General features: G+C 42.9%; 1 protein-coding gene across 4 annotated transcripts in view; it reads right to left on the bottom strand.

Moving 5' to 3' along the window:
* Positions 1-1,335: 1,335 nt before the first annotated feature.
* The window catches only part of IFT52 (intraflagellar transport 52), a 38,795-nt gene continuing 18,608 nt past the window's right edge, over positions 1,336-21,522 (bottom strand). For all 4 annotated transcript variants that reach the window (XM_072801092.1, XM_072801093.1, XM_072801091.1 and 1 more), the window contains 7 exons: positions 19,859-19,945; positions 18,185-18,253; positions 14,120-14,274; positions 7,781-7,868; positions 6,606-6,714; positions 3,233-3,378; positions 1,336-1,604 (listed from right to left, as the gene is read on the bottom strand). In XM_072801092.1, coding sequence (XP_072657193.1) covers positions 1,557-1,604; positions 3,233-3,378; positions 6,606-6,714; positions 7,781-7,868; positions 14,120-14,274; positions 18,185-18,253; positions 19,859-19,945 — 702 coding nt within the window. In that variant the 3' untranslated portion in view covers positions 1,336-1,556. The remainder of the gene's footprint in view (positions 1,605-3,232; positions 3,379-6,605; positions 6,715-7,780; positions 7,869-14,119; positions 14,275-18,184; positions 18,254-19,858; positions 19,946-21,522) is intronic.

The raw sequence follows: 21,522 nt of genomic DNA, 5'->3' as shown, positions 1-21,522 counted from the left end.
TTTAAATTTCTTTTTTTTTTTTTTAAGATTTATTTATTTGTTTATGATAGACAGAGAGAGAGAGAGAGAGAGAGAGAGAGAGAGGCAGAGACACAGGAGGAGGGAGAAGCAGGCTCCATGCCAGGAGCCTGACGTGGGACTCGATCCCGGGACTCCAGGATCACGCCCTGGGCTGAATGCAGGCGCTAAACCTCTGAGCCACCCAGGGTTCCCCGATTTTTAAATTTCTAAAAGTATTAATTCCTTGATAGACTATTCTCATGACTTCAATTACCAACTGCATATGAACTAAGATCTTGAGACTGGATCTCTCTTCTAAACCTCAGAAATTTCTATTTACTGGTTATTTCCACTGGTATGATGGCCATCATCTCAACTGGACCTTGTATGCTCCAAAACAGCTCGCCCCTCAGAATCCCCATCTTCCAGTAGCTCTATTGCTTCCCAGGATATTAGGCTCAAAATCTTGCCTATCTGACCCTCAATCATTGTACCAAATCTATCAGAATGCCACCTTTCCAGGCACCTGGGTGACTCCGGTGTCTGACTTGATTTCAGCAGGTCATGATCTCAGGATTGTGAGCCCCAGTCAGGCTCGTGCTCAGTTCAAAGTCTGCTTGGGATTCTTTCTTTCTCTCTCCCTTTACCTCTTCCCCTGCTCCCCCCCGCTCTCTAATAAATTTCGAAAAAAAATTTTTAAATGCCACCTTTCCTACAACAGCACTTTAGTTCACATCCTCATTACTTCCTCTTGGGGTTATATCACACCCTCTCATGGTCTTCCTTCCATAGTTCCCATCTTTATAGAACCCACAAGCTAAGCTGTTTCCACTGCATTGCATCCCTTACACACCGGCAGTAGTTCTGCAATCTTCTATCTGGCTTTCAGGGTTCCCCAAAGCTGATTCCCAGTATATCCAGTAGACTGCTATACATATCCACCTCAGCTGCCAGACATTCACGCAGGTACAGTCTCCCATTGTCCTTGGACAGATGATCACATTATAACCCAAAATGATGACAGAATTCAGTGCTTCAGGAGCTCAGAGGAGGGTGACAAAGTGTGGGTAGAGCCGACAGCCTCCAAATGGTTGTGTCCTGTGGACAGCTGGGAGATGAAGAGGTGAGTCATCCATGTAAGGAAGGTATCGATCTACTATTTTACCATTTTCATTAGGCACATGGGCAAACATACTGGGTTAAGTTTGTTTTACATCCTTCTGAGCTAGTCCAAAAGCTCAACAATATTCATAAGCTTGACATTTATGCCTTTGATAAAGGAGACTCAAATTCAGAACTAGAGTCTGAAGTAAAGACTTCAATGCAAGACTCAAATTATAAAAGTACAGGTTCAGTCAGATTTAATTTAAAAAATGGAACATATCTTACATAAGGATCTTTTTAGACATGTTATACCTATGTAGTCACTACAGGAGATGCACAGGCCTATAACTCGGGGTAAAGAGTATATAGACAATTTTGTAAGGATTTGAAAAACAATTCAAAAATAGTTTACAAAGAGAATTAGGCAGAAGATGCTTCAAGAGGCATGATTCTCAGAAATTGTTCTGGAATGCTGGTTCACTTGTATCAATGTCATGTTCCTGGATGAGAGAATAAGATAGAATTTTAGTATTTCAGTACAAAGCATGAGATGTGAACTCTGGTGTTTTGCACTGTGATTAAGATTCTGAATCATCATTAATTGGGACACGTAAGTAATCTCTGGCTTGAAGGCTGGATCCAGCTGAAGGATCCAAGTTTTCACTCTAAGGACAGGGCTTTTGACTACTGCCCACCATCCACCACAAGGAGTAGGGAGCAAATACAGTTGAAGGCACCAATGCAAAGACCACAGAAGACTTCTTACCTTGGACTGGGGGGTCTCTGCCTTGCCAGTAAGGTAAGTACTGAGAACGTACCTGAGCCCCATCCCACATTTCAGTGCCCCAGCAGTTACATCAACTCCCTTCTGGGTTCCCTTGATGGCACTTTATCTTGAGCACTGCAACTGCCCTATAATATTCCTGTCCCCCCTACAGAACGTGGCTCAGAAAGAGACAGCAAAGGCTACATCCATCTTGTTCACTCCAATGCCCCCAACATCTAGCACTATGAGTATCCAGCAGAGCCAGCCCCTGCCAGTAGAGTATCTAACCTTTCCACTCAGCATCTAAAATCCTAAGCATGTATGTATGTATGTGGAATGACTGAATGGCATATATGGTATGTATGTACATACACATATATATATGAAAATGGACCCTTACACTGTTTTATAGCTCTTGCCCCTGCAACCCCACTTACTATATCCTGAATGTCTTCCCAAGTCCTTAAACATTCTTCTGAACATTTTTAATGTTATGGCTACACCCTAGGTACTTAACCAGCTCCCTACTGGTGAAGATTTTTCTTCTATTAAAACAGTACTACACTGAGCATCCTAGTTGGTAAATCTATACACATTTAGGATTATACTATTAAGACAAATGCTAAGGATTAGAATTACTATGTCAAAGGTACCTACATTTTCAGGGCTTTTGAAAAATATTATAAAACAGATCACCAGAAAAGTGAGACAAATTTATTCTCCCATCAGTAGTATATAAATGCCCATTTACCAACTGGTTGAATAGACCAAATGAAGACCAGACATAATTTTAAAGTCCTTGGTCCTCAATCCAGAAAGATGATTTCTGCAATAAGGTGCTGACCTTGTGGCCAGCTTCTCTATACTTTTCCCAGGTCTCTACCCACACTGACATCACTGTTATGCCTCAAACATGCCAGGCAGGGAAAGCCCAGCCTGAGGGTCTTTGCACAGGTCTTCCCTCTGTGTGGGACACTTGTCTCCCAACTATCGGCATGGTGAAATCCCTCAACACTTTCAGGTTTTGCTCCAATGTCAACTTTATAGTGGGACCTACTCTAACCACCCTCCCTATTTAATACTGCCACATTCAGCACACTTGATCCCTGTTCTACCTTTTTAATGCCATCATCTTGTACTATATATTATATGATTTACTTATATATTTATGTCTACTGTCTAGCTCCTCCAGCTAGAACATGAGTTCTATAAGTGCAGGGATTGTTGTCTGTTTTGTTTACCTAATAGATACTTAATGAGTATTTGCAGAATGAATGGATGGCATAAAACCTAAGAAGTCCAGTTTAGGAAAGATACCACCACTGAAAGGGCTCCTACTTCAGTGGGCTTTCTAGACTCTACCTGGTTCAATTTCTTGAACTCCACCACTTGGAAGAAGATATGCTCAAGAATATGTTTGGCATCTTGTTGGTCCTTTGGTAGTTTACTGGTTACTCCAAGAATGTCACCACACTTTCGGACATAGAATTCCAGATCTTCTTCAGTACCTAGGCACAGTGGTGACAATCAGATGAGCCTTTATTTCCCATCCTTCCCCCAGTTCAGACTCACTGTGGTTTAGGTACGCCTTTGTCAGGTTCCTATACCTCTCAAGATCACTCACCTTTCCTAGGGTGATGTGACCACAGGATTTAAACAATAATAAACTAAAGAGATCTCTGATGTGCTGCTTTTATAAATTAGGACAAAAATGTGACACTTGTAATTGAAATAAAGCTGGACTGGTTCGGCTCTCCTACTCCCAGATCCAGAATTTCTACATTACAAAGAACAGGAAGAACTAGTAGGAAATCAAATTACCATTTTTTCTGAATGCAGCAAGGACCATTATGAGAAGGACATAGGGGTATTAAATAGCACTTATTAAAGCAATATTATAGAAAAGGAAATTAAAGAAAAACAAACACTCATACTTCTATCCATAACGTATCTCTCTGTGTAGCCATCCCCAGCAGCCCAATATCAAAGATGGATAGCCATTACATCCCTTCTTCTACTAGACTATAATTCTTTTCTTTGTTTCCTCTTCTGATGTATATTTTTTAAAGTTATGATAGAAATGTAAGTTTTTATTAAAATATTCAAACCATATAGCTACAAATCTCCTGCTCTAACTCTGTCCCCACCAATACAACCTAAGGTAATTATTGCCATGTGCACCTACATATTTATATATGTGTAAACAATGGGATCAAACTATAATAGTTCTGTAAGTTGCTTTCATCATTTAACATCATGGACATCTCAAGTCAAAGCTTATGCTCTGTATCTTTCTTAACAGATGTATTTCATTTGTTTATTAACACTGTATTTCATTTATTTCTTATTTATTTTTTTTTTAAGATTTTACTTATTTGAGAGATGCCTGGGTGGCTCAGTGGCTTAGTACTGCCTTCGGCCGAGGGCGTAATCCTGGAGTGCTGGGATCGAGTCCCAGATTGGGCTCCCTGCATGGAGCCCGCTTCTCCCTCTGCCTAAGTCTCTGCCTCTCTGTCTCTGTGTCCCTCATGAATAAATAAATAAAATCTTAAAAAAAAAAAAAGATTTTATTTATTTGAGATAGAAAGTGAGTTTGAGAGAGAGAGCATGATCAGGGGAAGGGGCTACAATTAATATCTCTATAGCTATATTTTTTGTTTCACATTTCTATAAGGATCTCTATAGGATACATTGCTAGAAACATATGTTGGATCAAAGCATCTGACCCTTCACAGGTCTGTTACTTTTTTTTAATACTTTATTTATTTATGAGAGACACAAAGAGAAAGGCAGAGACATAGGCAGAGGGAGAAGCAGGTTCCCTGTAAGGAGCCCCATGTGGGACTCAATCCCAGATCCTAGGATCACGCCCTGAGCCGAAGGCAGACACTCAACCACTGAGCCACCCAGGCATCCCAGGTCTGTTATTCTTAATCACTATGTCTTGCTAATTTTTGACTGCTCAGCATCTACCACAATGCCTGACACAAAAGAGAGATGCAGTGAAGGTGCTTTACATTGAACTGTTTTCATTTCTGCATACTCCTTCCTGGTCTGTGGGCACATAAAGATGTTCACATCCTTAGGATCCTACTGAACATGCAATTTTTTTTTAAATTTTTTATTTTATTTATGATAGTCACACAGAGAGAGAGAGAGAGGCAGAGACATAGGCAGAGGGAGAAGCAGGCTCCATGCACCGGGAGCCCGACGTGGGATTCGATCCCGGGTCTCCAGGATCGCGCCCTGGGCCAAAGGCAGGCGCTAAACTGCTGCGCCACCCAGGGATCCCTTTTTTTTTTTTTTTTTAACATGCAATTTTCTATCTTGCCTTCCTTCACTTAGGATTCTCACTTAAAAAAAAAAAGAAAGAAAGAAAGTATTCTCACTTAATTTGGAGTCATACCCAGGCATTTTCTTTGGGTCGGGGCCAAGGCATGGGGGACAGGAAGGATGAAAGTATCATTGCAAGAGTGGCTGGCCCTGTCTTGGGATTTAGAACCAGAAACACTCTCAATGGTACGTGTGGGTCACTCTTTGGACTTCAGAAACCTTTTTTATAATGACATGTTGTGGGGTGCCTGGGTTGCTCCGTGGTTAAGCGTCTGCCTTTGACTCAGGTCATGATCCCAGGGTCCTGGGATCGAGTCCCGCATTGGGCTCCCCAGAGAGCCTGCTTCTCCCTCTGACTATGTCTCTGCCTCTCTGTGTCTCGAATGAATGAATGAATGAATGAATGAATGAATGAACAAACAATCTTTAAAAAAATAAAAATATAATTGACATGTCATCCCATTGAATGAATGTGACACAATTTACTATAATTTCTCTGCTAGTGAACATTAATCCCAAATGTTTAAATAATTTTGATTCCCAATCTTAAATAACGTGCAGTCATCTGTATACCTACCTTCACTCATCTCTTTAGATTAGATTCCCAGGAGTAGGGTCACTGCCTCAAAATGGATTAATTTTATGCCTCTAAGCACATGTGCATAGGCCCATTTGCTATGTAGGAGGCAAGGCATGTCAGAAGGAGCAGTGGGCCCAGAGTCAGAAGAACCACTCACCATATACCCATGTGGCCTGGGACCTCACCTCATGATCCACATATCAAGGTGGGCACACATAACTCTCTCCAGGATCCCTTCCAGTTTGAAGTCTCTATAATTCTTTTGGCCCTGACTGAGTTTTCTTATTTAAACTGCTCCTATGACCAATGACCTAGATTTGCTAAGTGGCAGCCAGGGTCAGAATCCATCCTCCAGTTACTCAATAGGACACAACTGAGGACCTACAGCAATTAAAGGTAAGACCTTGGCTTCTGCTTTTTTTTTTTTTTTTTGAATAAATATTATTTATTTATTCATGAGAGACACAGAAAGAGGCAGAGACATAGGCAGAGGGAGAAGCAGACTCCCCAGGGGGAACCTGATGCAGGACTCAATCCCAGGACCCCAGGATCACTCCCTGAGCCAAAGGTAGATGCTCAACCACGGAGCTACCCAGGCCCCCTCAGCCTCTGCTTTGTACCATGTTCTAACTCACTGAACTAACTGGCCCGAGAGAAACAATCAACATCACTTACATGAAACAAACAAACTATCATTTTACACCACCATTCATATTTTATTCTCCCTGAACAAACTCTAGCTTTCTCTCATGAAAAATCTCAGAAGTTCACAATTAAGTAAAACTTACAAAAGAAAACAAACAAAAACTTTGCCAAACTTACATTTATTAGTAATCTGAGCAAGGCGGGCCTTCTCAGAAGAAAACGTCTCATCTAAGTCAAATAGCTCCAGTGGAGGAGGTGGTAATTCTCTGAAACTGGGAGGGAAAACCTGAAAGGAAATAAGGTCTTTCATGAAAGAACATGTGCCATAACTGGCAGTGATAAGATGGAAGGGAAACGAGAGGCCAAACTCAGCTCCTCCCTGGGATGAACCACCTAAATGCCTATCACCTCCTTCTGCCCTAACCCATTAGACCATATCAAGCGAGACAACTAGTCCATTATAAACAACTAAGCAGAGCCAGCATCAAACTAAAGCACTGCTAAATCAATCTAAATCAATCAAACTGACATACCAGTGCGCATTACCTTGAGCAAGGACAAAAGCTTGGGGCTGATTAGGCTTATTTGTGCTGAATACTTGACTGTACAATGTGTTTCTCATTTAACCTTGAGTTCGTAAAGGACAAAAATTGGGGAACCAGATGTAGATGTAGATTCATGTAGAAAGTGCTAAATAAACCTGGTGCCAGAATTTGCAGGTATGCGTCAGCGGTGTGCTGAGAAATGTTTCACTATCAGCTTCCAAGACAATAGAACATAGGCCTGCTCTGTAGCCTTTGTCATTTTCTGCAATGTAAATCTTCCACCATGGCCAATTTAAAAAGCTACCAAAATGAAGCCAAGCAGCTCATAACATTCCAGAATGTGGTGGGATAGGATGGTTTTGAAGGTAAGTTGAGTTCCCGCTGACTGGAATGTTGAAAGTAACCTGTGCACGTGTGCCCACCCCTAGGCTACAGACTGTGCTATGAATCTGAGCACCTGCTGGCTAGAAAGCAGCAGTGCACAGCCTTTCCTCCATTTCACCCAGGATTTCTCATACCATATATGCCCTCCAACTACACAAGGTGGGAAATGCTTTTAACAGCCACAAAAGTCCATGCTCTTGATTTCTCAGTTGGGAGCTACAACCAGTGGAAGGCCTTACAGAATAATGGTTTGGTCTTTGCATGTTCAGAGCCAGAGAAACATGATTTCATGAGACGTGCCATACATTTAGGGTATACATACGTATACACATTTGGAGGAAAGACCCATGTGGTGGCCCAGTTGGCAAGGTAAGGGCAAAGAGTTGGGTTCTGTAGCAGGATCCCCCAGGCACACCTACTCACCGCTGGCTGAAGGGCTGGCAGTGGCGTCTCAAACTGAGGTTGGATGAGCTGGAGAGGTTCATGTTTCACGTTCAGCTGTTCATGGGCCCTGTGTTAATAAGAAGACAAAAAAGCAGGGTTCAACGTGAGACACTGTGGCAAAGCAAATCTAACTGACCGCACTGTGCTTTTTTCCATCAAATCAGGTGGTTCAACACTTTCATAGAAAAACACAAAATACATTGTTACATGTAATGATCCTTTCATAAATCTTCTCTAGTGTATCATATGGTATGACTATATTGAGAACTGAAGGGAAAGTTCTTTCAAGTTTCATATCAGGCTTCTAAACAGGCTTTTTATTTTTACCCAATGTACAGTGCGAACCTTATAACTGTTTCCTTGTTTTTACAATCAAGAGAAGGGGGTCAAATCTGAAGTCTGCTTCTAGCAACTGAACAGATCTGTACAATATGCACTTCTTTCTTTCTTTCTCTTTCTTCTTTTTTTAATTAATTAATTTTTAGTAATCTCAACACCCAACATGGGGCTGAAACTCATGACCCTGATATCAAGAGTCGGACGCTCTTACAACGGAGCTAACCAGGTGCCCCTCTAACATACACTTCTGTGTGCTCATTTACTCAGCAAGTATTTACTGAATATGTATTATGCACCAGGTAGTTTTATACCAAGAGAACAGCAACCATGACAAGAGACCAAGGCAGCCCTCATGAACTTACATTCTACTAGAGGAGAGACACACAATAAACAAAACCCAAGATGCCAGTATCAATATGTATTAAAAGGAAAAACCAGGAGGGAGGGATAGAGAGGGAGGAAGCATGGGGTACGGCCTGTCAGATAAGCCCTGAGTGAAAGGAGGAAGTCCTGTACTTACTTTCACAAGTATCCCAGGCAGATGCAAGAGTAAAGGTACGAGGATTTTCACAGGATCTTGGGGTAGCCAGAGTGGCTACAGCAGGGGGACAGTGCTAGTGAGGGGTTCACAGAGTCAAGTGCTGACCTTACCTCATGTTTCCTTTTGTTTTTTTTTTTTTTTTTTTTTTTTAATTCTTTATTTATTTATGATAGTCACACACACAGAGAGAGAGAGAGAGAGGCAGAGACATAGGCAGAGGGAGAAGCAGGCTCCATACACTGGGAGCCCGACGTGGGATTCGATCCCGGGTCTCCAGGATCGCGCCCTGGGCCAAAGGCAGGCACCAAACCGCTGCGCCACCCAGGGATCCCTCATGTTTCCTTTTGATTGTGGCTTCCCCTCTGCCTCCATTCTCTCAAACTTCCCTATTATTCTTTTGTACTATACATAATTTTGTAAGCTGGCTTAATTTCTCAGGGAATGAGGCAAATTAGAATATACTCACCTAATTTAAACTATTTGTGACTTTTATTTTTATTTATTTTTTTAATTTTATTTATTCATTCATGAGAGACACACAGAGAAAGAGAGAGAGAGGCAGAGACACAGGCAGAGGGAGAAGCAGGCTCCATGCAGGGAGCCTGACGTGGAACTCGATCCCGGGTCTCCAGGATCACACCCTGGGCCGAAGGTGGCACTAAGCCACCAGGGCTGCCCCTATTTTTTATTTTTTAAAAAGATTTTGTTTACTTGAGAGCGAGAGAACATGGTGGGGAGGGGCAGAGGGACAGGGAGAAGCAGACTCCCTGCAGAGCAGGAAGCCAGGAGCCGGGCTTGATCCCAGGACCCTGAGACCACAATCCCGAGCCATAGGCAGATGCCTAACCACTGAGCCACCCAGGAGCCCCCATTTGTGACCCCATTTGTGACCTTTTAAAATTAAGTTGAACAAGGAAATGCCAACAGGTGTGAACAAAGTTCATGCCTGCTTCTATGGATGGGTGATTTTAGAAAGGAAAGAGGTCTGTGACCACAGAAAGCCATTCGGTGAGCTTATTGCCATCATCTCCTCCACTATTCCCAGGTGTCTGGGGAGAAGCTTAGCAGTGCAGAAGATCCCTATGGAGTGAACAGTTAGTTACATGAGTACCTGTTACATGCCACATATAATGCCTGACCCTGTGCTGGGCACTGAAACTTATCTCACTTAATGCTCAAAACAACCCTAGATAGTGGGTATAATCTTTTATAGAAGAGGAAGCAGAGGGATCCCTGGGTGGCGCAGCGGTTTGGCGCCTGCCTTTGGCCCAGGGCGCGATCCTGGAGACCCGGGATCGAATCCCACATCGGGCTTCCGGTGCATGGAGCCTGCTTCTCCCTCTGCCTGTGTCTCTGCCTCTCTCTCTCTCTCTCTGTGACTATCATAAATAAATAAAAATTAAAAAAAAAAAAAAAAGAAGAGGAAGCAGAGGTATAGAGATGAAATAGCTTCCCAAGGTCACCTGGTTAAAAAGGGACAATGGCAAGATTGGAACTCTGAGCCAGCCAATCCCTGCCAACCAGGGACCCAAGGACTTGGTCTATAATGCAGGCAGAATGTCGCTAGGGGCAGTATCTAAGCTAAAGGTACCACCACTGGCACACAAAGAATCCTGCTGCCAAGCCTGGCCTCTGCCATCCCAGCCGTTTCTTTCTTTCTGTTCTCAGATGGAGTCAGCTATACTGAAGACCCGTGTGAATAATAAAACAAATTCCGTTGCCTCTTCCCTTTCTTGCTCAGCTCACCACCTGCCCAAATCTTCCTATTAACCAACGTGCATGCCTGATGGGGATAGGGGATGAGTGGAGAAACTAATCTTAAAACCAAGAAAACCCAGGACGCCTGAGTGGCTCGGCAGCTGAGCATCTGCCTTTGGCTCAGGGCTGATCCTGGGATCCGGGATCCACTCCCACATCGGGCTCCTTGTGAGGAGCCTGCTTCTCCCTCTGCCTGTGTCTCTGCCTCCCTCTGTGTCTCATGAATAAATAGATAAAACAAGAAAACCTAATTTCGGAAAGCTATTTCCAAAACACTCTGGCCTGACCTGTAGCACCTCACTCCTCACTCTGGGTCTCAGTCCCCAAATCATCAGCCCCTGAACCCAGAAGGCAAGGACTCCACACTGTCTCCATCTCACCCCTACAGGCATCAATAAATACCAGATGGACTGTGTGACCCAGGAAATTTAACAAAAATCCTCTGCCCCTGGACAAGCAGAGCAGGACTAACTCCATTTCGTGCTACACCCACCATCTCATGTATAACCCTTACCAAAAACTGGCTTATTGCTTACGGTACACCCCCACCCTAGTCAAGCCGCTGAGCATACCCTTACCAGAAACTAGGTCATAAAAAAATGTGTAACCCTGCCTTTTGCCCACCAAAACTACATGCCAATTCTGACCAGAGTAATAGACCAGTTCAAATGGATACTATAGGGTAAAATGTAATTCAATTGGCCACCTGTGTGTGGACCTACGTTACTGTGCAACTTTCTGTGTGTGTTACAATCTCATTGGCCACGGGCCCCTATAAAACTGCTATGCTGGGCAGCCCTGGTGGCTCAGTGGGTTTAGCACTGCCTCCAGCCCATGGCATGATCCTGGAGACCCAGGATCGAATCCCACATCAGGCTCCCTGCATGGAGCCTGCTTCTCCCTCTGCCTGTGTCTCTGCCTCTCTCTCTCTCTCTCTCTCTGTGTGTGTCTCTATGATAAATAAATAAAATGTTTAAAAATAAAAAAACTGCTATGCTTCTTAGCCTCAGGGTCCAAGTCCCTGCTCTGCTGTGTCAGGTATACTTGAACCCAAGCTCGAGCTTGCAAATAAACCCTCGTGCATTTCCATTAGTGTCGACTCCTTGGTGGTTTCTCGGATTCGCAATCTTGGGCATAACAGGACAAATGAAGTTATTTCAGAATAACATTCTACAGACGACATAAATAAAGACTAATTGAATTTTTACTCAGAGAAAAGACACTGCATTCAAAAGTTGTAACTGGCAAATACGATTACCTAGGAGCACCATATAGAAACTGGCTTGTAACTACTGTCCTTTGCTATGGAATGAAAGACAAATACAATTAAAAGAGTCCTCCAAGCTCCAAAATATCTACTACTTGACTCTGCTGGCACTAAAATAACTAAAATAATCCTGCATTCAACGCTGAAGAACAGTCACAATGACCTGATCTAAACCACATCAGAAGAGAAGGACACAGAGGCTAAAGGCCGAAGCTGGTTTGACTGTAACTGGCTAGTGTAGCAGCCTGATGTGCCTTGTTATTCTGAGAAAAGCACAGACTACAGAGGAGGAAGAGCCCCAGGTCCATCTCCAGACCGCCCTGCTTTCCAGTCCTTTTCCGTCCCCTGGCTTCGAGGGACTCTGCTGCGGCTCACACTCCCCTGCTCTTCTACTGCTTTTCCCTAGCTTGGCAAAGGCCCGCCTCCTCTCCTGCCTTAAAAGCCAGGGCAGCTGTGAGGCCCAGTCTCTAGCCCAATCCCCACTCCAGTGCTGTCCCTGAGCATCTCCAGCCCCTCCCCACACTTCTCTAATCACCTTATTTAGTCTGCTTCAGCATCTATACTGGTAGTTCACCTGCACTCTTCACAGGCAACCTCTCAGCCACATCAGATGGAGGTGGAGCAGAACTCATTTCTCTCTCCTCTCCCCACATCCTGAGCGCCACGCAGCAGTTCCACCTGGAGCAAAGATTCCCGAGGGGGAAAACCCTGTCTCTGGTCTGACCATATAGACTTCCAAGGCTCTTGATTCTTTCTTACCAAACATCTCTTGAAACCACAGCGACTGCTCCCACCATCCCGCCTCTCAAGCCTCCAATCTGCTGTTAACAGTCTCCTAGCTGGTTTCTTCACTTCTATTTTTTTCTATTTTCACATTCATTGTATAAACTGCTACAAGGCGCATCATTTTGTCTGGTTTCAGAAAACACAGATTCAATCATGACCCTCTTTTAGAGGTCTTTTCTAGCATCCATTCACAAATCCGGCCTTTGCCCTGAGCCTCCGGCTGTTTGCCCTGGCTTCTCGTTTCTGTAATGCTCAGGCTCTGTAATGCTCAGGCGTGTCTCAAGTGCTGGCTGGAGAACACAGAACAAATTATTGCAGAGGACTTCAGAGGACCAAGTTTTCAACTATTACTAAGTTGGCGCTGGAAGCCAAAGCTACATGCAGTTCAAAGGGCAATTAGGAATAAACTTACCTGGACACACCTATACGTGGCAGGCTTTGCTCATAGAAGCAACTCATTGCCCAACTCTATCTGGGCATCCCTGCCAACTCCTGAAGCCTCTGCACCCCTGATGGTGCAGCACCCAGCATCATGCCAGGCAAACACAGGCCCCCCAGAAACACTTGTTGAGATAATCAATGGCTGGCTAAAAGAGCCCCTCTTTCATCAAGCCTTCCCTGATCACCAGAGTCTGAGTCAAATTCTCTCTTCATTATGTCCATAGTCTTCAGGTTTTTTTTTTTTTTTTTAAAGATTTTATTTATTTATTCATAGACACAGAGAGAGGCAGAGACACAGGCAGAAGGAGAGGGAGAAGCAGGCTCCAAGCAGGGAGCCCGATGTGGGACTCGATCCTGGGTCTCCAGGATCACACCCCAGGCTGCAGGCGGAGCCAAACCTCTGCACCACCGGGGCTGCCCTAGTCTTCAGGTTTTATTTCATACTTAGCATCAATACGGTAACCCTGCCTCACAGCCTCCATCCATCACCTCTAAAAAACCATTAACTTTGGACACAGTGCCTGGCACAGGAGGAGCTCAGTCAGTATTTGGAGAACTTTAACATAAAGGGAGCAGCAGGAAGGCTGAACTCAGCCTTTGGTTCATCCAGATGTAGATGCCATGCCAGGCTGAAGGATGTTGGCCTCTGTCTCTGCCTGTTATTAGGAATGGACAATGATGAGCAGGCAATCAAACAGGGACAAGCCCAGGTCTGGAAAGCATTCAGGCTCCCACCTTGGGAGAATACCTGACCCCCTGAACTGCCTTCCTCAGGTGAAAATGTGGCAGGTGATTCAGAGGACAAATGAAATATGAAGTGAAGTAACAATGTGTGGTGCCTGCAGGCCACCTTGCCCACCCAACTCAATTTACTGGGGGTTCCTGGGGCATGGGATTCTGGGTGCTGAAACCAGGAAAGTCCCAGGCAAACCAGAACAAGTTGGTCACCATAAGTGCCTAATATGAGCCTAGAACACAACTGGCGACTAACAATTGCTGGCAGTTTCCTCTCCATCACCTCCCACCCCAATTTTCCCAGCTATCTCTGTCGACTTCATCACAGATCTGAGAACTTGTTTTACATACCACATATGCCATGACCCTAACCTCTGTCCCCAGGCTCACATTTTTAAACCAAATGCTCAGAATGGAGTGCAGGGCAGCTCCGAGAGGTATAGGTACTGACTTGATGACATTGGGGAGGGAAGTGGTATCCAGCTGGTAAATGGACAGGTCGAAGAGGGTGGTAAAGTCTCTTGGGTTCTCATCGCCCTCCTGGAGACACACTCGAAGCCGCTCTGACAGGGTGGCTGTGTCGGGCAGCATCATGTAGTCAGAAATCTGAAAGCCACAAGAGGGTTCACACAGCACAGCAAGAGTAAAAATTTCATCTAAATCTGTTCCTGGTCACTAGGAACTAAACCTTAAATAAGCCACTTCATGTGAAAAGAGGAACAAAAGTCACTTGGCTAAACTGCAATGCTGGCTAAATCCAACTCTGTAATTCCTCATGCAGTACTGAGCACAGCTGGAGAAACAAGCACGCTGACTGCCTCCTTTTAATTTCATGATCACTGATCTTGAGTGTTCAGCAGTCATTATTCTCGGCAATGCCCTCCTTTTGTCACTTCAGCCATCTCAAACAACTTTCCCTTTCTTAATTCTGGGGCTGATGACCTTATTTTCTACCTCAGTGAAAAAATAGAAACAATCATAAATGACAGTCCACAAGCTCCCACTACAGCTGACTCCACCCACCAACTTCGAGGCCAGACACTTGGCTTCCTCTCTTGCTACAGGTGTGAACCGCCTATGAGCCCAGAACAGATGACCCTTCCACTCGGACACTAGATCCCAACCCCTCTCACCTAGCCAAGGACATGCTTCCAGCACTGCTGAGAGCCCTTAATGATGACACATGCTCTGTGCTCGTAACCATAAAAGACCAGGAAAGCCTAAACGTCCATCAATAGGAGACTGGTTAAATATTCTACAGTACAAACAATGGAAAATACAGTCTTAAAAAAACAAAACAAACAAAAATCAAAAGAAAGCTCTTTAGAAATAAGGAAACATCTCAGACATATTGCTAATTTTAAAAAATAGGTGGTGGTGAACACACATTTATGTACCATTTATGTAAAATAAGAGGGAATGAGATCCATGCACACATTTATTTACTTATATATGTATAAAATATCTCTGTCAGAACATACAAGAAACAGCTAAGATTACTGTCACTGGAGAGGGGAACAAAGTAGTCAGGCAATGTGTATGCTTTTGAATTCCAAACTGCGAATGCATTACCTACTCAAAAAGTATTTAACTTTACTTTTTTTTTTTGAAAGATTTTATTTATTTATGCATGAGAGACACGGAGAGAGAGACAGAGACACAGGCAGAGGGAAAAGCAGGCTCCATGCAGGGAGCCCGACATGGGACTCGATTCCGGGTCTCCAGGATCACGCCCTGGGCTGAAGGCAGTGCTAAACTGCTGAGCCACCTGGGCTGCCCTACATTTAACTTTAAATGCATGCTAGCAACAAGAAGTTTATTCCTAATTGGAGGTCCCTGCGACAGTGTGTTCTACATCTTCCACTGCCAGCATGGGAGGAGACATGCCTGAGCATCACAGAAATAAGTCTATGCAGACAGACTCACTTTTTTCTATATCCCAAGAGTCAAAACCTTCCCTAATCTTTAAACTTTTTTTTTAATTTAAGAAACAGGAGAAGAATATAAATAAACAACTGCTTTTCCCTGCAATATTTGTCTGTGTCAGAGGCTTCACCCTACTAACAAGATGGGGGTTGAAGGTGAGAACAGCAGCAGAGGTGCGGACCGTGCCAGGACACGCACCCAAGTGCAGCAGAAAGATGGGTAAGGTGAAAGCCCAGCAGTCCCAAAGATCCTGAGGCTGGTTCACATGTCTGCACAATCCTAGTTCAGGAAACCATCAAGGCCTTAGACATCTAAATGGAAACATAAGAGTACTCCCCCAAGATCACTGTTTTTCATGATTTCCTGGCAGATTTGGAGGTTAAAACTTGTCACAGAAATCCTCTTAGCTCTCTATTGAGCTACCATTTTATAAAGTCTCATTTGAAACTGAACTGCCATTTGGGTCTGAAACCCAATCCAACATAAGATTTGATCTGAAATCATAGGAACTCTGGATTTTCAGAATTTCTTACTTTGTGGTATGAGTGGGTCCAGCATTTTCCTTTCCAAAGCCTTACAACACAACATTTGCACCAGGTCTCCTGTGCAGAAGATTCACGAAATCTGGGATCCCTGGGTGGCGCAGCGGTTTGGCGCCTGCCTTTGGCCCAGGGCGCGATCCTGGAGACCCGGGATCGAATCCCACGTCAGGCTCCCGGTGCATGGAGCCTGCTTCTCCCTCTGCCTGTGTCTCTGCCTCTCTCTCTCTCTGTGTGACTATCATAAAAAAAAAAAAAAAAAAAAAAAAAAGAAGATTCACGAAATCACGTGCTTTTAGAGAAAGGCCTCAGCGAAGCACCACCCTCCTCTGGCACCCTACTGACACTTCCTTTCTGAACCAGTCTGGTGTCACAGGCGGAACACAGTAAACAAGAGAATGGCAGAAAAGGCACTCCAGAATCAGCCCAACACAGACATTAGTAATGAATGACTGGCCAGGTATCAATCTTGGCAGGGACCTTGAGGAGTGTACTTATTTCCATTTCCTCACCTAGAAAATAGGAATGACAGAAACTTGGGAGGAGCAAGGCGGCCACACAGACCAGGAGCAGATGCCTCATATCTTAGCACTGCTTCCTTTGGCTCCCCTCAGGCTAACTAGGATTGGCAGCTGACAAGGTCACCATCCACTCAAGAGTTGGATCCTGTGAGATCTGAAAAGCGAATTCTGACTATCCTCCAATTCTTTTACTTGGGGGACTTACATCACTTTTCAGGAGGAATTTAAGCAAAATATACATTTCATGTTTCCATATGAGGCGATATTTTAGACATGGGGTTCCTGTTTCCTAACCCAAGTCAGTCCTGGGGAGGTCACATCCTCAGCTGAGGGAGGAAGCTGGCAGTAGGCCACCATTTCTGACTCTCTTCTCACCCATTCCCTGTTTCCCACAGCAAGGAAATCATTTTCCTGACACTTCAGAGTTTAAGACACAGAGAAGCAGCGCACCCAAGTGGCTCAGTCAGTTAACATCTGACTCTAGATTTCGGCTGGGGTTGTGGTCTCTGAGATGGGCATGGGGCTCTGTGCTCAGCGGGGAGTCTATTTAGGACTCTCTCTCTGCCCTTCTCGCCTGTGCATGATATCTCTCTCTCTCAAATGAATGAATAAATCTTAAAAAAAAAAAAAAAAAGAAAGAAAAGAAAAGAAAGAAAGAGAAGCAATTATAGAACAAGCAGATTTTGAATGAGGAGAGCTGAATTTGGGTCAAACTCTGCAGTCAATTGTTATTTGGGCATACTGCAATCTTGGGGAATTTCCATTCCCTCAACTCTAAAATGAGAATAAGACCCTCTCCTTCCCAAGGCTACTGTAAGGATTGCATAAGTTGATTTATGTGAAGGTATATGATACATGGGGCCTGTATATAATAAATATAAGAATTTAAAAAATTCTGACAGCTATATTACTTCCTACACCTTTTAATTTAACAAGTAAGTATACTTCTACTAAATGAGGCCTCACAATCATCCTGTGAGACAGGGAGCACAGGTACTAGTATCCCCACTTCACAGATGAGAAAATCAGGATGAAAAAAGGTCACAAATAGCCTGCTTAAGGTCCAAGGGTTAGAGTAGAACAAGACTTGGAAGCAGGTTACTGGCCCTAATCCCATGCTGGTCTCACTCTCTATCATCTGATAAGTAGGATCCTAATGCCTTTAGGACTGTTGTTCCTCAAAACACCAAAATTATAGTTTAAAACTTAAATTCTGATGATCTTTGTTTATTCATGAAAACTTATTTTTATATCCTTCATATTTCTGAAAGAATTACTTCTCTACAGATAATGATTTTGAAAGTTTGCCCAGGGAGCATATACATAGAATGAGGTTCCCATCCCAACCAATTGCATAATTTATTATTTCTTATAATGTGACCTTCATCACCTCCCAAAGCAACACTTCTTTCCATCTGTCTTACAGATAAAGTAAGAGATACATATGCCTTTGAAACTGTTGGAAGCGGTGCTGAGAGGCTGAACCCAAATTTTTGCCTTTAAAGTTTTTTAATGATTCACAGTCCCTACCTCTGGGTCCTCAGCATCGATCTGGTTTAGATTGATGTCTCCCGTTGTGAGCCACTGGAAAACAACATCCTGGGTTTAAAAGATAAACACAGAATTAGACACTTGGTTACTTGAGAAAACCCAAGGCAGAACTAGAAAATTAAATCAATCAGGAAAAAATGATAAAAGGAAGGATACTATACAGCAGTGTTTCAAAAAACAGTAGCCACTTTTCTCTTGGTGAAATCATATGAAAATGTCAAAGTTTTCCTAACCCTAATGCCACTTTTACTATTGGAAATTGAGCATTTATCTTAAGGTACTTTCACCTCTAATTACAGGCCAAAATGTATTAAAACTTGCTCATATTCCCAAAACCACCCCTCCTTAAATGTGATGGCAGTCTAAATTTGCAGAGCAGACTCTATCTAGACACCCCTAGAATGTGTCTAGGGACACTAGAATTTCATGTGGATTCTGCAGAAACAAGATCTTAATCAATCTCTCAATATAATACAGCCTTAAAGGGCTGAGGGAATTTGTTCATTAATGAAAAGGTTCAATAGGACCTTCTTTCTCTGGCAAGTGAGTCACCAGAATCACACCAATGTCCAGCTCTGATATGTGCCATCTGTCATCCTTCAAAAGACATGTTTCCTGTTTCCTTCACATTATGCTGATAGGCAACTGCATTGCTTTCACCTCATTTCCCACATCAACCAGTGACCAGTTCTGTCTTAAGCCCTCCCAATACAATTTGTGCCAGCTGGTCCCTCCCCTCATTCCTGCCTTCACTATCTTCACTCAGGTCACCATCTCCTCTTGGATGGCTGACTCTGCCAACCTCCTAACTGGCTCCAGGCTGCCTCCTCCCTCTCACCTTCCACATGTCTAAGAGAGGAGTCTTTTTGAAACACAGATCTGACTATGCCCAAGGTTGCTGGACACTCTACAAGGGCTCTCCATAGCTTTCTGCAGGAAGTTCAAGCTCCTAGGCTTTACATGTGAGGCCCTGGTTGAGCCTGCTCCTCACCTCTCCTCCAGGATTGGCTTCCACATCAAGATGGCATGCTTAAAAACATTCACCACATCCTTCTAAATTTACATCTCTGTCTCTCATGCTGCCTCTCAATGTACTATAAATGTTTTCAAATGAGGCCCTATTCCTGACTCAACTGTATTCTTAGTGCCAGACATATAATGAGTTCTGAAGAGCTGGTTTTATTTTTTATTTTTCTAAAGTTTGTGAGGTGGTGTTGTTGTTGTGTTGGTTTTGTTTTTCTTTAGTAATCTCTATACCCAATGTGAGGCTGGAACTCATGACCCCAAGATCAAAAGTCCTATGTTCTGATTGAACCAGCCAGATGTCCCTGAAGATCTGATTTTTTTTTTTAAAGATTGATTGATTGATTGATTGATTGATGATAGACACACAGAGAGAGAGAGAGAGAGAGAGAGAGAGGCAGAGACACAGGCGGAGGGAGAAGCAGACCCCATGCAGGGAGCCCGATGTGGGATTCGATCCCAGGGCTCCAGGATGGTGCCCTGGGCCAAAGGCAGGCACCAAACTGCTGAGCCACCCAGGGATCCCCAAAGATCTGATTTTAAATGAATAGATTACCTTAGCAGTATTTTTTTTAATAACATGAAAATCATACACAATATACATTAATGTAATGAAAGAGAAGAACCTACCATGATTTTGCTGTTTTCTTCTTTATCCAAATATTGGTCACTGAACATGTGACATGAGCCAAGGACTGCCAGCTTCCCACCTTGGTTCTGTTGATGAAAAAGCAGTGTCAGATACTCAGATCCCAAAATGCACCACCCAAAATGCATCCTAGACCCCAAAAACTTATCAGAATCATGCAACTATCCATACTAAGTGCCAATTCACATCAGGATTTTAATGATCTAGAAATATCAACTATGATAGCAACCATATTCTCACCTGCTTCTCATTTTAGATACTTCTATATCCTTCTATTTGACTTTAACAAAAAGCAATGTGAATTGGTTCTACAGCATTTTCCCAGTTAACTTATAAATGAAGATTATACAAAGGTAATCTATAAAGATTTAAAGATATTTTATGAGAATCAAAAGACACTACTTTACATCCAAATAAAAAACTAATCCCCGAGCATGAAAGGTCACAGAAGAGGGCGCTTGGGTTAAGTGTCCAACTCTTGACATCGACTCAGGTCATGATCTCGGGTTCATGAGATAGAGCCCCATGTCAGACTCCGTACCCAGCATGGATTCTCGCTCTCCCTCTGCCTCTGCCCCTCTCCTCTCTCTCTCAAAAATGGAAAAAAAAAAAAAAAAAAGAAAAATCACAAAAGAAATAACTAGTTAACAAGAAAAAAATTTAATTAGTAATTTAAAAAATCAAAACAATAAAAAAAATCAAAACAATGTATTTTTGCCTATTAGATTAATATGAAAAAGATGACTGCAAACAGCGTCAGCCAGGTTATAGTGAAATAAGTTCTTTCACACATTGCTAAAACAGTCAACGTTATCAACAAAGCATACAAAACTCTATGGACAATTTCACAGTCATAATCACACAAAGTTAGAAATAAATTGAAATGTTCAGCCACAGAAAAAGTGGTTAAGAATAAGGGAACCTCCTCCAGTGGTGAAGTTATGTTATAAAGAGTTTTCAGTAACCTGAAAGAAAGCTTCTGTCATAACATGAGGTGCTTTTGTTGCTTTTTGTTGTTGTTAACATGAGGTCAAAAAAAAAAAAAAAAAAAGGAAGCCATAAATTATTCAGCCACTCTAACTTAAACCGTGAGGCAAATAAACAAACATGAGCTGCAAGAAAAAAATGGGAAAAAATGATCAAAATGTCAGTTTTGTACTGAGAGATACTTTTTTTCCCCTTTCATCTCTGTATTTTTCAATTTTTCTATAATAGAGCATAAATTACTTTTGTAATGAGAAAAACCGTGAAACGTTAAAACGAAAAATAAATTCAGTTTTTCTAGCAACACCACATACAGAGAATAGGCACTGCTGTGATGTGCTAGGAATGGATTATTCTCAAGCCAGAGATGTCAAGAGATACACAAATTCCATAAATAAAACAAGACTTGCAAAACAAACTGTGACTTGTGCCACATTAAAAGCAAATGGTTCACAGGAAAAATAACACTATTAGTATAACATAACCATTGAAAGCACATCAGTTACTGAGAACAGGAAAGGAATTTGGTGGAATCCCACAGAACGAATGAAGAGTGCTGAATGAACTCAAGCATGCGATTTGAACCCACATATGTAAGTAAAGAAGTGAATTTTCACTACTCTCCACAATTAGGTCTATATTTTTTCTTTAATATTCTTTT

This window comes from Canis lupus, chromosome 26 (genome assembly GCF_048164855.1).
Source record: "Canis lupus baileyi chromosome 26, mCanLup2.hap1, whole genome shotgun sequence".
Taxonomy (NCBI): domain Eukaryota; kingdom Metazoa; phylum Chordata; class Mammalia; order Carnivora; family Canidae; genus Canis; species Canis lupus.
The sequence above is the reverse complement of the archived record's forward strand: the minus strand, read 5'-3'. Positions and strand labels throughout refer to the sequence as shown.